A 12829-nucleotide genomic window follows, 5' to 3' on the forward strand; every position below is an offset into this window, starting at 1 on the left:
ATTATTTTGGATAAAATAAATAAATAAATGAAACACTAGAAAAGTGTAAAATATGGGACATTAAAACCAAGTCATAACCCTCAAACTGCCAGTTGCACTTGTGGGGTCCAGCATTTTGATCCCTACAAAGCTGTCAGACCCCACAAGTATAGTGGGTCCCTGCTGTTCACAGCCCACGAATGCAGTAAAACAACCCGTCCCCCATACACACACACACATGCAGCTAGAATGATGATACTTTTGCATAGCTGTCACAGTTACTGTTATTTGCTGTTCTCATTAATTTCGTGGATTTTTTTTAACACTCACACAAATTCACACACTTAATTGATGTTGGTAACAGCCTTTAACAGAGACATGACTTGCAATCCTCTAGACTAGAGGTGAAATAACAGCTTAATATCCATTAAGATGTTATTTCACCTCCATGGAGCATTGGTTGCCTGTGGATTAGACATTTGTATTGTTTTAATGGGTTTTTCATATGATTTTGCATTTCTTTATTGTTGTGCTACATAATAAAATGTACCTTTAAAGGACAATTACACTGTATTACAACAAAGTCTTATAATTGTAGCTTTGGCCATTGTTGCTACTGTCTCTGTCAGCCATGATAACATTGTACTCACCAAAGTAACAGTCATTTTGCATAGAATGCAATTTTTAGAATGACGCTTCACGTACAAATTGAAATTTTGCTAATCTGTGACATGTTTTTGAGAATGAGTTCCAAGGTAAATCTTCGGCTGTTTTTGTCTGTGATAAAACAATAACAGCAAGCTACATTACACATGGCCACAGTTACATGCCAATTTATAGTAACAGCAGTTGCATAAAATCTTACTTTTTACTTCTTACAGCAACAAGTTCCCTTTGATAAAAAACACACTCGCATACTGAACCTGTCCTCAAATGGAGACACCTATAAGTCCACAAAGGTGCAAGTAATTTAAGTAATTTGACTATTTACATGATTAAAAAAACAAATAGCTTTTTGTTTGCCAAAGCTTCAGACACCCTGGACTTTATGACTGTAGTCTAGAATCATCTAAGCAGCAAGTCTACAAAAGATGCCAGAAAATGTATGGAATAAAAAAGACAATATATCTAATTCAGTTGTGTCAATTTTAATCTTTTTTTTAAATCTTTTTTTTAAACCATCTATTTTGAGTCCAGGGCACTGCTAAATTAGTGGATTACTCTTTTAATTGCTGAGATTTTGGAACACAGAGACATTGAAAAAAATATGTCTTAATGGTGCAAGATACACAAGCAGTCAACGGTTAAGACGGTGTAATAAACTGGAATCGTCCTCAAGGCCCCGCAAAACACTCTCTTTACATTTAGTTGTCTCACTGTCTTCCTTCACTTTTAATCAATCTACTCAAGTGAATTTTAAGCAGGAAGTGCCTGAGCTCACAACTACATTCAAGTACACACATAGACACACGCACACACAGATAGACTAAATGCCCCCGTCCCTAACCTGGATATTATTCTCTAACTCTAACTCTAAAACCACGTCTTAACCCTCGACCTTTTGAAGATGTGAGGATCAGCCACAATGTCCTCACTCAGTAACAACACTCACACATACTCTTTCCCCTCCACCCCCCACCCCCATCCTCTGTCCCATTAGGCCCGGTGTCTTTGTGTTGGCACACATCGTCACTTCTTATTTCTGATCTCCCCCTTCTCGCTTCCTGTCGTCTCTTACATCTCATTATCTCTGCGTGGTCTGTAACCTAATTCCACTGACAGCTCAGCTCGCTGGAGAGGAACCGACAGGCGCTGCCTGGCCCCACTGAAATTACCTCGAAATAACATTTCCCTTTGTGCCTTCCCTTTAGCTGATATTTCAATTAGGAGGTCAACAGGAGTAGGGTTTTGCTTAGTGGGATGCATGGAGGCAGAGAGGAATCAAAAGGGAGCGGAAATGACAAGGAGCAGAAACACACAAAGCGCGAGGGCGGATGTCGAGCAGAGGGAAAGATGGAGAGATAAGAGGGTGAAGAGAGGACAGAAGATGGAGAAACTGACAGAGGGAATTAGATTACCACAGTTGAAAGAAAGATAGAAGTCGAGTGTTGTTTCTGTCCTTCCCCTCATTAATGTGTTTGTTCTTCATGTGGCCTCAGAGAACGGAAAATCACGTATCATGTTATCACTGCTTCTTCATTAAACATGGTTTGAACTAATAAGGAGTGAAAGAGGTTGAGAGTTCAGAACACAACAGCCGCAGACTATACAGACTCCCACTGAGATACTGTATGTAGACCTCATCAATTACCAGTTCATATCAATACGATCTGTGCTATCAGCTGATCCAAACTCTTCAGTGGAATATAGTAATGTTGCTTGAATCTCCTTCTTACCAAGTCATTGTCAGCCTACCCAATTCTTTCTGTTTCTAGATACTTACACTCATTTCTAAAAAAAAATAAGTTGATTTCTTTTAGAAATAGGTTGAAATATTATTACTGCAGATTTATTTTAAGGGTATAAGGATTTGAACTCAATTCTATACTGAAATTAAGTATTGAGATGCAAGTTTATAGTGTATATGCAAATCAATGGATCCTTACATAATGTTGTGCTTAATCTCAAAATATATTCCTTATTTATAGATTTGTGTTGTTGAGTCCTGGAACCACAGCAAATGTACTGTATTTGCTCCTTTTCTATGTTTTATATCATTGTAAACCGAACTATTGGTCCGACAAAACAAGTCATTTAAAGATGCCACCGTGGAATCTGGGAAATTGTAAAAAGCATTTTACCCCTTTTTAAACATTCCATGGGCTAAACAAATAATAATTTTATAGGGGAAAATAATTCCTGTGACTTAGCTTAGGTTTGTGGTTGGATGCTGAAACTTCTCCCTTCCAGAGTGTGACTTGTAAGGAGAAAGCCGTGTGTTCGTGACAGTCCTGTAGCTGTCTGTTTACCTTCCTGTCAGAGAGAAACCTGACACTGGACCGAGATGCCCACTAGCTGGCTGTGATGGTGTGTGTGGGGAGAGAAATATGGAAAAAAAAAAACTTGCTGATGACCTCTGTCAGCTGAAGGCAGTTGTGATTTTTGTTTTTGTTTTACATTCATGACGGGCTAGAGAGGTGGGGTTACGTATGTAAATGGTAAATGTAGGTTGAATTAACAGCTGTCTGCCACCATCAAAAGTTAACATACGATGTACAAAGATAGGATTTATTGCAGATGCTGCACAGGTTTACCTTAGCTCAAAGTACATTCTGCTGTCCCCAGTCAATTGTTCAAAAAAAAAGACTTGGTCAAAACCTAGTATATTGGTGGACCACATGATACAGCCAAATTCATACTAAAGCTGCTCTCATTTACATCTTTTTCTGTTTCTGTGGTTAGACAACAGAACAAGTATGAAGTAATTACTGAAGTGAGGCCCATTAAGGCTTCATGTTAACCAGCAGTCACTTCTAAGCTGCTGCTCTGCTGCTAAAATCCTGATTTTATAATCACAACATCATCTGACAAAACCACCATATAACAAGTGTGCTGTGATTTCAGATATGTTTACTCATAAAATGATTGCAGAGAGGGAAAGTTAGAAGCTCATTTGTTTCAGCTGCCGTATGGTCAGCATCGAGAGATGTGCCCATGGAGGGAAAGACCGACCTCTCCCTTGCGGGGCAATTCTGGCAACTCTTCTATGGAAAGGGCCTAAGGGTTGTCCAAGAAGTCGCAAGGGGCATTTTTGAAAAAAAGAAAAAGTCATTGAAGGCATCTGAAAGTCACTCAATCTAGTGACAAAGGCGCTAAATTGGCAACTCTGCTTGTTCATATCCAATAATTTTAAGAGAGCAACACACCAATGAGGAAACTCCAACACTCTGCCAATTGACCAGTGGTATAACTTCATCATCAGCAACATTCATGTTTATAGGACTGGCCCCACTGTTGCAGTCCAGCCAATAAAATGTCTTTTTGTGGATCAAATAGTACAGTACACATTGAACAACATTGAATAATTGTACGGTATAACACACGGTGGTTAATCCATACCATCCATACTAAATAAATAAGGAAGATGCTGTCCTCAAACTCTTCACATGCCATTTTGATTTTTGCTTTTGAGTCCATACACTTTACATTTCAGGAATTAAAAGATGTGACTCAAATTAAATGGCAGAATAAGTTTTGGACCATGTAAACAAATAAAAAAAAATGTTGTTTTCATTAAACAGCAATTAACTGGGTATACTTAAAAGCCTTTTACCATTGCTCAACATTGCCCACTGGCTTCATACTTGACCTACAGAAGCTGTTTATTTGCCCCTTGGAAACCTTTTCTGTGCTACTGAAAACAGCTTCTTTTGCCTTTGTTCACTTTGCTAATTTATGCTTCTCACACTAACTCCATGTTTGTTTTTTATGTTTTCTTTTTTTGTTTGCTCCTCATCCTCATCAGTTACTAAGAGACGCAAGGCGCATCTGAAGAGGCTGGACCGCCGCTGGACCCTCGGGGGTATAGTCAACCGTCAGCAGAGCAGAGGTGAACATAGGGACAATGGGCACACAAACACAGAGTCTCACACACACACACATATTACATAGTTAGGGTAAATGTACACATAACCCACATGAATGAGACTGTTTGTTCCATTTCCATGAAGCCGGCAGCACAGAGCACAGTCACAATGCTTTGGTCTTTTTGTGGCCAGCTGTGCCTGAATGTCTCCGAAGCACTTTGTAATGGGTTTCAAATATGAACCCAGCAGCTCAGATTTACTGACAGAAGCAGATAATGTCTCTTTAAAGTTGAATTCACTTTTGAATTTTCTCTGACCGTGTTGAAAATCTAATGATCATATGTTCTGTACATAACGTGCTATTTTATTTGTCATACAATGATCTATCACCATCCATCTTTAAGTGCCACCTTAGTGTCATATGTACAGTGAAAGTAGTGTCTACAGTCTTGTTTTTGTATGTTGCATTTCTTTATTTCTAAAATGATTTGTAGGTTTAGTTTAGTCTGTATTTGCCTGTTCTACATTGATAATGAAGCAGTTGTCTGCTCTCATATTTTGGCATAATTCTTATATCGCAATATAAACAAGGTCCGAGTATGATCCACAAATAAATTCCAATTCCAATTAAAAATGAGGTGTTGCCTTGACCCCAGCTACCTGATGTTTCAGAATAGTTGGTCCTTTTTTTTTGTTGATCCTGAGGGAGGTATCAGTGTAGAGAGAAGGTTTTGTTGATTTGTGATGAGACTGGTTTTTGCAGGAATTTTCCAGGAGTCTGCTGAGGCATGTACTACGAAGCAGGAGTTTGGGTTAACTCTGGGTTTTCAGGGTTATGGTGGTGGTTCACTTCTTACCAGGGCAAATCACCATGGTAACTTATGCTTAACTTCACTTCAGAGTAACAGATCAAAACCTGTCAAGCATTTTGCTGTTTGTCTCTTTCCATGTGTCCACTCTGGGTTTAAAACAGAGCTGGAAAGAAACAGGGCAAGTTTATCACATTTAATAACTACATAATTATTTTAACTTTACTGTAATTGAACAAAGATTCTTTAATCCCGACAGGATTCTTTACAGTGTTGATGCTTTTACTCTCTTTTATATCACTGCAGCTCAGAATGACATGTGGACATAATTGGAAATAAAACCTAAAGCCTCTGACATAGTTTGTTCATCATCAGACAAAAGAGCAAAAATACTCACTCAGTGAAAAACTTAATAATTCATGTACTTATTCACAGTGTATCCTTAGCCTGGCTTTAATAATTGGAAATTATTTCCAGTGTTTTATTTCTACCCTAGTTTGTTTGCATTTCACCATGTTAAAAATCACTGTTGGATGTTGCTGTAACTGAATTTACCCGTTTTCAAGTACTTTATTCATGGTTCTGAATAGGAAACCCGGAGTTAACTAAGTCAGTTTATAACCAGCTTTATGGTACAGGTTATCCAAGATGGCCCATGTTAAGCTCAATGAAGACAGATAATGAAGGTATTCTGGGTTTGTTGAATTTGCTTCACCATACAGGCCTCTGGTTGCGCAAAATTTAGCCAGCAGATCTGCCGTGCATAACTGTGGCTTCACGGTGCACAACATCACTCACACAACAGATGTGCACTGCCTCTGGATGGCTGTAAACAGAGTCAGTAGAGTAAAGGAAAGACTTTTGATGTGGTCTGGGGTAGGGCTGAACAATAGAAGTTGAAATAATATTGAAATTGCAGGTGAAATGTGTCACAATATAAATGAAGCTGTGTGGTGCTACAGAGATGCCCCAGCCTACAAATCATATTCTCCACATTTAAGGGAACATGCTTGTTTTGTACGTCACCCAAAAAAAAATTACATCATCTTTTTTTTTTCAGTGAAAATGCAAAAAATACCTTTTCCTGGAGATTATTTTGTCTCATGTATGTTATTTTAAGTGATATAATGTAGATAATAATTGCCCTTGAGGAAATAATACAATACCAGTGCTGAGCCTGTCACGTGGCCCCACTCTCCTGTGCTTTCACATATTTTGTAGCCACATGGTAAACAATCTCATTTATATAGTCAGCCAACAACAGCTGGCCCTCACTGTCTACCAGGAGCAGTATATTGGGTGGCCATGACTCAGCTCTGACAGTAAAATCTCAAATCTCACTCCATCAAACCTGGATGCTCTTCAGCTCACACCGAGCAACAAAATAATTGGACTGCATTAAACAGATTTGGATAATTAATGCTATTCAGCTCCCACAGCACAAATGCAACAGGTCTCCAGGTCTCCTGGAGTGTTACCTAACCGGACATGTCTCCCAGCACAGTGAGACTTGGCCCAAATGAGCTGGTGGAAAGTGTGAAAGTGGGGCAGCAGCCCAGTCTGCTGACTGTATTTAATTACACAGACCTCAACCTCTATACAGTGTAGATGAGTCACCCGACTGGCTGTCACCAACACAGAATGAGGGCATAAAACACTTTTGGAGGCCATGTTCTTACTTATTAAGATATCTAGATTTTACTTACCTAGATGAGAGGCTCAGATTTTTTGTCTGGCTTTATTTAAACCTTTTTCTTTTCCTCTCCACTTGAACTTACTATATCACTTAATTCAACAACAGTGAAACTTCACAATCATCTTTCAAAATGTTTTAGTTCAATTCTGACAGATCTGTTTAGAAATCTAACACAATGCTTGTGACTCTTGATGCCATGTGTTCCCTTTGACATTTTTATGATAATCACTAACAAAGCCTTTTTATTGTCACAGTTCTGAATGTCACACCACTGGATGAACCACACCACAGTGCAATTTGTCAATGCAAAAACACGTATTATATGCATTTAACATTCAAAGAAAAACAGTTTAAGAAAAATGTGGAGCATTGTGGTGCTAACTATTGTGTAGCATATCAGACACAGGACTAGTGACGTGTTAGTGTTAAAAAGGACAAAACATAGATTTAACTTAACTGTTAGTTATAAAACACAAGAAAAAATGGTAAACTTGGGATCATATTAAGTTACAAGCAAAACCACTGACACACAACCTGTCACACAATATGATGTTGTGTTACAACATATGAGGTTGCCATATTGTGGTTACATACGCTAGGAATATAGACTTTGTGAATCATGCGTTGGACAGTCACACCCTATGAGCCACGGTCAGCAAGGTGGTGCAGTGGTTGGCACTGTTGCCTCACAGCAAGAAAGGTTCTAGGTTCTTCTGGGGCGTTTCTGTGTGGAGTTTGCATGTTCTTCTCATGCCTGCGTTGGATTTCTGCAGGTACTCTGGCTTCCTCCCATAATCCAAAGACATGCAGGGTTAATAAGTGATTCTAACTTGCCCACAGGTGTGAATTTGAGTGTGAATGATTGTCTCTATATGTCAGGCCTGTGACTGATATACACTACTTTCGCCCAATGTCAGTCAAACAACACTTTGTACCAACTAGTTTTAAGCATAGCCCATTCTTACAGCAAATAAACTGACTTGATATAGGTTTCAACACTGGTAATGCTATTTCACCTCAAAGCTGTGTCATGGAGATGCTCACTGTGTCAAAATCAAAGCATTGTGCTCATGTGTTGAATATTATCACACACCAAACTTGGGGCAAGGTCGTATCTCAAGTGTTCAAATTATACAGAGAGAGGGAGGAACAAGGGAGTTAATAGGGGCCCAGCAGCTCATTTTTATCCCCACAGTCCATTAACAGGTGAAACCCACCATCCTGTCATGCAACAATGTCTACTCTGTTATCATTTCTTGCATACATTTATTCAATGTCACTGCCTATCTTTCAGGCATTTGCAGAGCATAGCCAAATTGCAATGTTCACAGATAATCACTCTGCCTGTTAGTATTAGACTTAGAATTGCTCATGTCCTTCCAGGTAACCAGACATGCAAGAAGAAAGAAAATGAGAAAAAAAACTCTCAAATCTGCTCACTCACAGTTCACAGCACATGGTTTTGATTGAGAGTCATGTGATCAGAAATCAGAGGCAGCTGTACTGTAAATGAAATACATCACTTAGTATCCAGATTTGTTCACCAATGGCATTTGGATCTCAGCTAGTCCAAGAAACATGAAGATTAGTTGGATCAACAACTACAGTTATTTGTATGAGTGTAGTGCATACCTACTGCTCTGTGACATGTTCAGTAAGGCAAACTTGGTTTAGCTCAGGGATTTTGAAATGCTGTTGGGTACCTCTACGATTTATTGGTTAAAGGAAACATACTGATAAAGCCACATGTACAGTTAGAGAGGACTTCTGAGGACAGAAGAGTTTCATATGGCATTTTACTGGCTATGTTGCAAACAAGCTAAGAGCTCCTGGACAAGTAGCTCTTTTTCCACCATTGAAAATAGTCTCACCATGAAAACTGCAGCTGTTGCTGACTGGATTTATGTCAAACTCCGTTTCTGTGGATTTTCCAACTTTTCATTCCCCACCACTCTTTGCTTTGTGACTGTATTGCTATCTGTTGCCCACTAACTGTATGCTGTCTGACCCTGACTATGCCTTAACTTGGTTCAATTGTGCCTCAGTCAGACCTGGAACAAACACCAGTATGTGCAAGTAGTGGTTTGTGTTTGTGTTGAATTGCTCTGTGCACCAGATAGCTATTGGTAATAATATGATAGATATAATGTGCCAGAGGGTTAAGACAACCACCGGAGAGTGTAGAAAACTGATCTGATTAATATGAAGGTATTTTGGTGCAAAACCACTGAATACCTGTGACAGTGGAATTTGTAGTTGTAGAAAATCATCACACATGCGTATCAGTGAAGTTGTAAACTTGTAAATTTTTTTCCCTCTCCCAGAAATACAAATATTTGAGCTGCAATATGTACACATCACCTTCGCTCCACATTTCACACAGATATTTGGTGTGTTACCGGCACAAGACCTAGGGGAAATCTGGACCAGCAGCAAGCGGCACACAGGCCATAGTGCACTGTGTAGCCATTATACAGAAACTGTGGCTGTGGACTGTGGATTGATAGAGGGAGGACCTGCTTCAGCAAAACTGAACATGCAGCCGTCTTACAACCCGTTACAGGTGCAAAAGTGAGAGCGCGCAGTAGTCATCTTTCTTGGGTTGTAGCAGAAGATTCAAGCTGTTGTAGTCGTTGACTTTTGTTTGTGCTACAAAAATATCCAAGAAAAAATGTATTTGGGAGAAAATATTATACAGATGTGCAATTCTCATCGCATGAATTCACATACAGATTTGCAGATGTGCTAATTTTGTCCATGACTTCACATTATTTGAAATGAGCGTGCGAATGGGTTTTTTGCGCCATGTTCACTGCAACAAATGAAGCAAAAATGTGAGTGCATGAGTTTCTTCATTTTTCTCTGTTAATTACAAAATTGACCATCACAGATACGCAACTGTTTTGCACCAAAAACACCTTCATAGATGAAGTTACTTACTACTTGCAGCTAGTATACCAAATTTTTGTCTTTCCACCTTTCTGCTATCCTTGTCCTCCACACTCTCTTTCCTTTGTGAATGGCACCACTGTTCCTGCCTGATAATGCATTGCTGAGCAGGCAATAAGAAATGGGTGAGTGAGGTTTTACACCTCCGCACAGACACTTTGAGATATAGCTTGATTTAGTAGCACTGACAGAGGACAAAAACGCCAATCACATAGGCCTTATGTTCTCGGAGAATGCAATTTGCTAATGGAAGAAAGCTGACGTATACTCTGCAGCCGGTTTGCTGACAGACTTTTTTGCCTTTTATATGATGCTTCATAAAGAAGACAAGGACATGATCTGGAGATCTAGACAATAAAATAAGGAACTCAAATTAAATGACTCAACTTTATCTCTTGTTGCTCTGACACAAAGCCAGGTCAGGGTGTCTTGACCTAACTGGAGGTGCAGTTTGGCTACTGATGGCGATGTGACCTCATTGTGTTCTCGGCAGGGGTGGTGTCTCATGCTCCTAAGGTTTAATATGAGCCATCCCTCCCTCCACCCTGCTGATGGCGGTCTGTGCTTTCACAGAGCACTATCATTTACAGCAGGTCCCTAATCAGATTTATAGTGTCCCACTGACTGCACACTCAACTCACTGTGCTGTCCCTGCAGTGTGAATGCTGGCGCCAACGCACACACACACACAGAGGTGGACCCTGAGGCACGTGTACAGCCCATTAAAGACTCATGTGCAAAGATGTGATTAATAGATGTGATTAATTTAATCTTTCATTTTTTATTCTGCTCCTCAGGGAATTAAAAGAAACAACATAATAATCTACAACAAGCGCACACACTTAGATAGAGGCTACAGACTCTACAAGTAGTCTACTCACCCCAACCTCTCACACACACACCTCTCCATACAGCATGCTTTGGGAGCCCAGGTTCACGGCCAGACATTCCTCTGTGCTCCACATTATTGACCTCAGCTGCTCTGAAATGATGGGCAGGAGAGGAACTTGAATCCCTGCCGTCTGAACATACCCCACCTATTGAAAGCATGCATCCACATGAATAAATACACATACCTTTGAGATATCATTGCTGCCTTTCACTCTGCCTTCAGCAATCATATTCCCCTCAGCGATGTAAGGTCACATTCCCTCTTCTCTAACTCAACTCTCATTTATTCTATACATGTTAAATCTCATTCTGTTACAGCTTTCTTCAGTGGCAGAATATGTGACAGGAAACCTCCTGCCACATATTCTGCCACCGAAATCGCCAAATTGCATATGCAGATGATTTTTCCTCCTCTGCACACCACACCAATTCATTATCCAATGAAACAAGCCAATGTCCTGTCCACTGATCATCTCTTCCGCTGCTGGAAAGCCTGGTCTGATCCATCTACCAATCTTTCATCTTCTTCTTTAGACTTGGTGACTATAAATCCCCTAACCTTCTCCTGCTCCCCCACAAAGCCCATCGTAGGATTTCCTTTCCTGCAGGGTCTTGGAAGCCTTGCAGAGCGTGAGAGAGGAGTGGCGGTCAGATAGGGATCTGAGAAGGGAGATCTTGGTCCAAATATCTTATCTCCTCGAGGGAGGCCCTGATGTAGGCCTGCTGTTAGAAGAGGAATCTCCCTCTGGAGAGACAAACACTGCATCAGGGTCCAAACAGCTTGAATGAGGCCCAGCATGGATAACAAACAGAAAGGGAGAGAGGTTGAGCCAGTAGAGGGAGCTTTTTGATATTGTTGTCGGACAAGGGGGGGGGGGGGTCGTATTTGTGTTGGTATGGAAATAGTATTTTAAGTAGGTCACACTCTCAGAAGGCTTTCTTGGACAATGTAAACTGTACAGTAGGTTAATCTAACAGTGGGAGACTGGTTGATGACAACTTTTCACTCACTTTGTCCAGGAGTGGACAGTAACAAAGTATGTTTACTAGAAAACTGTACTTAAGTATATATTTTTAGTATCTGTACTTTACTTGAGTATTATTTTTTTGTAAACATATGACTTTTACTCCACTACACTTAAAACACAAATTGTACTTTTGACCCCACTACATTTCTGTAGTGTACAATTTGTGTTTTGTAGTGGGGTCAAAACTACAATTTGTGGGTATATTTCAATACTCGTTACTTTGAAGCATAACTTTTAGTCAGAGGAATGGGTTTTCTTTATTTTCAAAAATGGGATAGACCATATGCTGTCCTGGCATTTTCTTAAGTCCATGTTTGAAATTCTAGAAATAAAGAAAGAGTCGTTTTCTTTTAAATGTTTGCTGTTAACACGACAAAACTTCATCACTGCCTACAAAAAATAGCCGTCCAACTTGTGAAACCATCAGAATCAGAATCAGAATCAGAATCAGTTTTATTGCCAAGTATGTTTTCACATACAAGGAATTTTTTCTGGTGATTGGTGCAATTGATCAGCAACAGTGGGGCTCTCTAGCCTTGTTGATGAGGCTAATAGCAGATGGGAAGAAGCTATTTTTGTGGCGAGAGGTTTTGGTCCTGAAGGACCGCAGCCTCCTGCCAGAGGGGAGTGTCTCAAAGAGTTTGTGTCCAGGGTGGGAGGAGTCAGCTACAATCTTCCCTGCACGCCTCAGAGTCCTTGAGGCGTACAGGTCCTGGAGGGACGGAAGATTGCAGCCAATCACCTTCTCAGCAGAGTGGATGATACGCTGCAGTCTGTTATTGTCCCTCTCCGTGGCAGCAGCGTACCAGATGGTGATGGAGGAGGTGAGGATGGACTCAATGATGGAGGTGTAGAAGTTCACCATCATAGTCCTTGGCAGGTTGAACTTCTTCAATTGCCTCAGGAAATACATCCTCTGCTGAGCTTTTTTGATGAGGGAGCTGATGTTTA

General features: G+C 40.2%; 1 protein-coding gene across 6 annotated transcripts in view; it reads left to right on the plus strand.

Moving 5' to 3' along the window:
• sh3pxd2aa (SH3 and PX domains 2Aa) overlaps window positions 1-12829 on the plus strand; it is a 117343-nt gene that overhangs the window by 90311 nt on the left and 14203 nt on the right. For all 6 annotated transcript variants that reach the window (XM_071504706.1, XM_071504707.1, XM_071504708.1 and 3 more), the window contains one exon: window positions 4445-4528. In XM_071504706.1, the coding sequence (XP_071360807.1) occupies window positions 4445-4528 (84 nt within the window). The remainder of the gene's footprint in view (window positions 1-4444; window positions 4529-12829) is intronic.

This window comes from Trachinotus anak, unplaced genomic scaffold, assembly GCF_046630095.1.
Source record: "Trachinotus anak isolate AG129_WGS33_773 ecotype Australia unplaced genomic scaffold, CSIRO_AGI_Tana_v1 ptg000019l, whole genome shotgun sequence".
Classification (NCBI taxonomy): domain Eukaryota; kingdom Metazoa; phylum Chordata; class Actinopteri; order Carangiformes; family Carangidae; genus Trachinotus; species Trachinotus anak.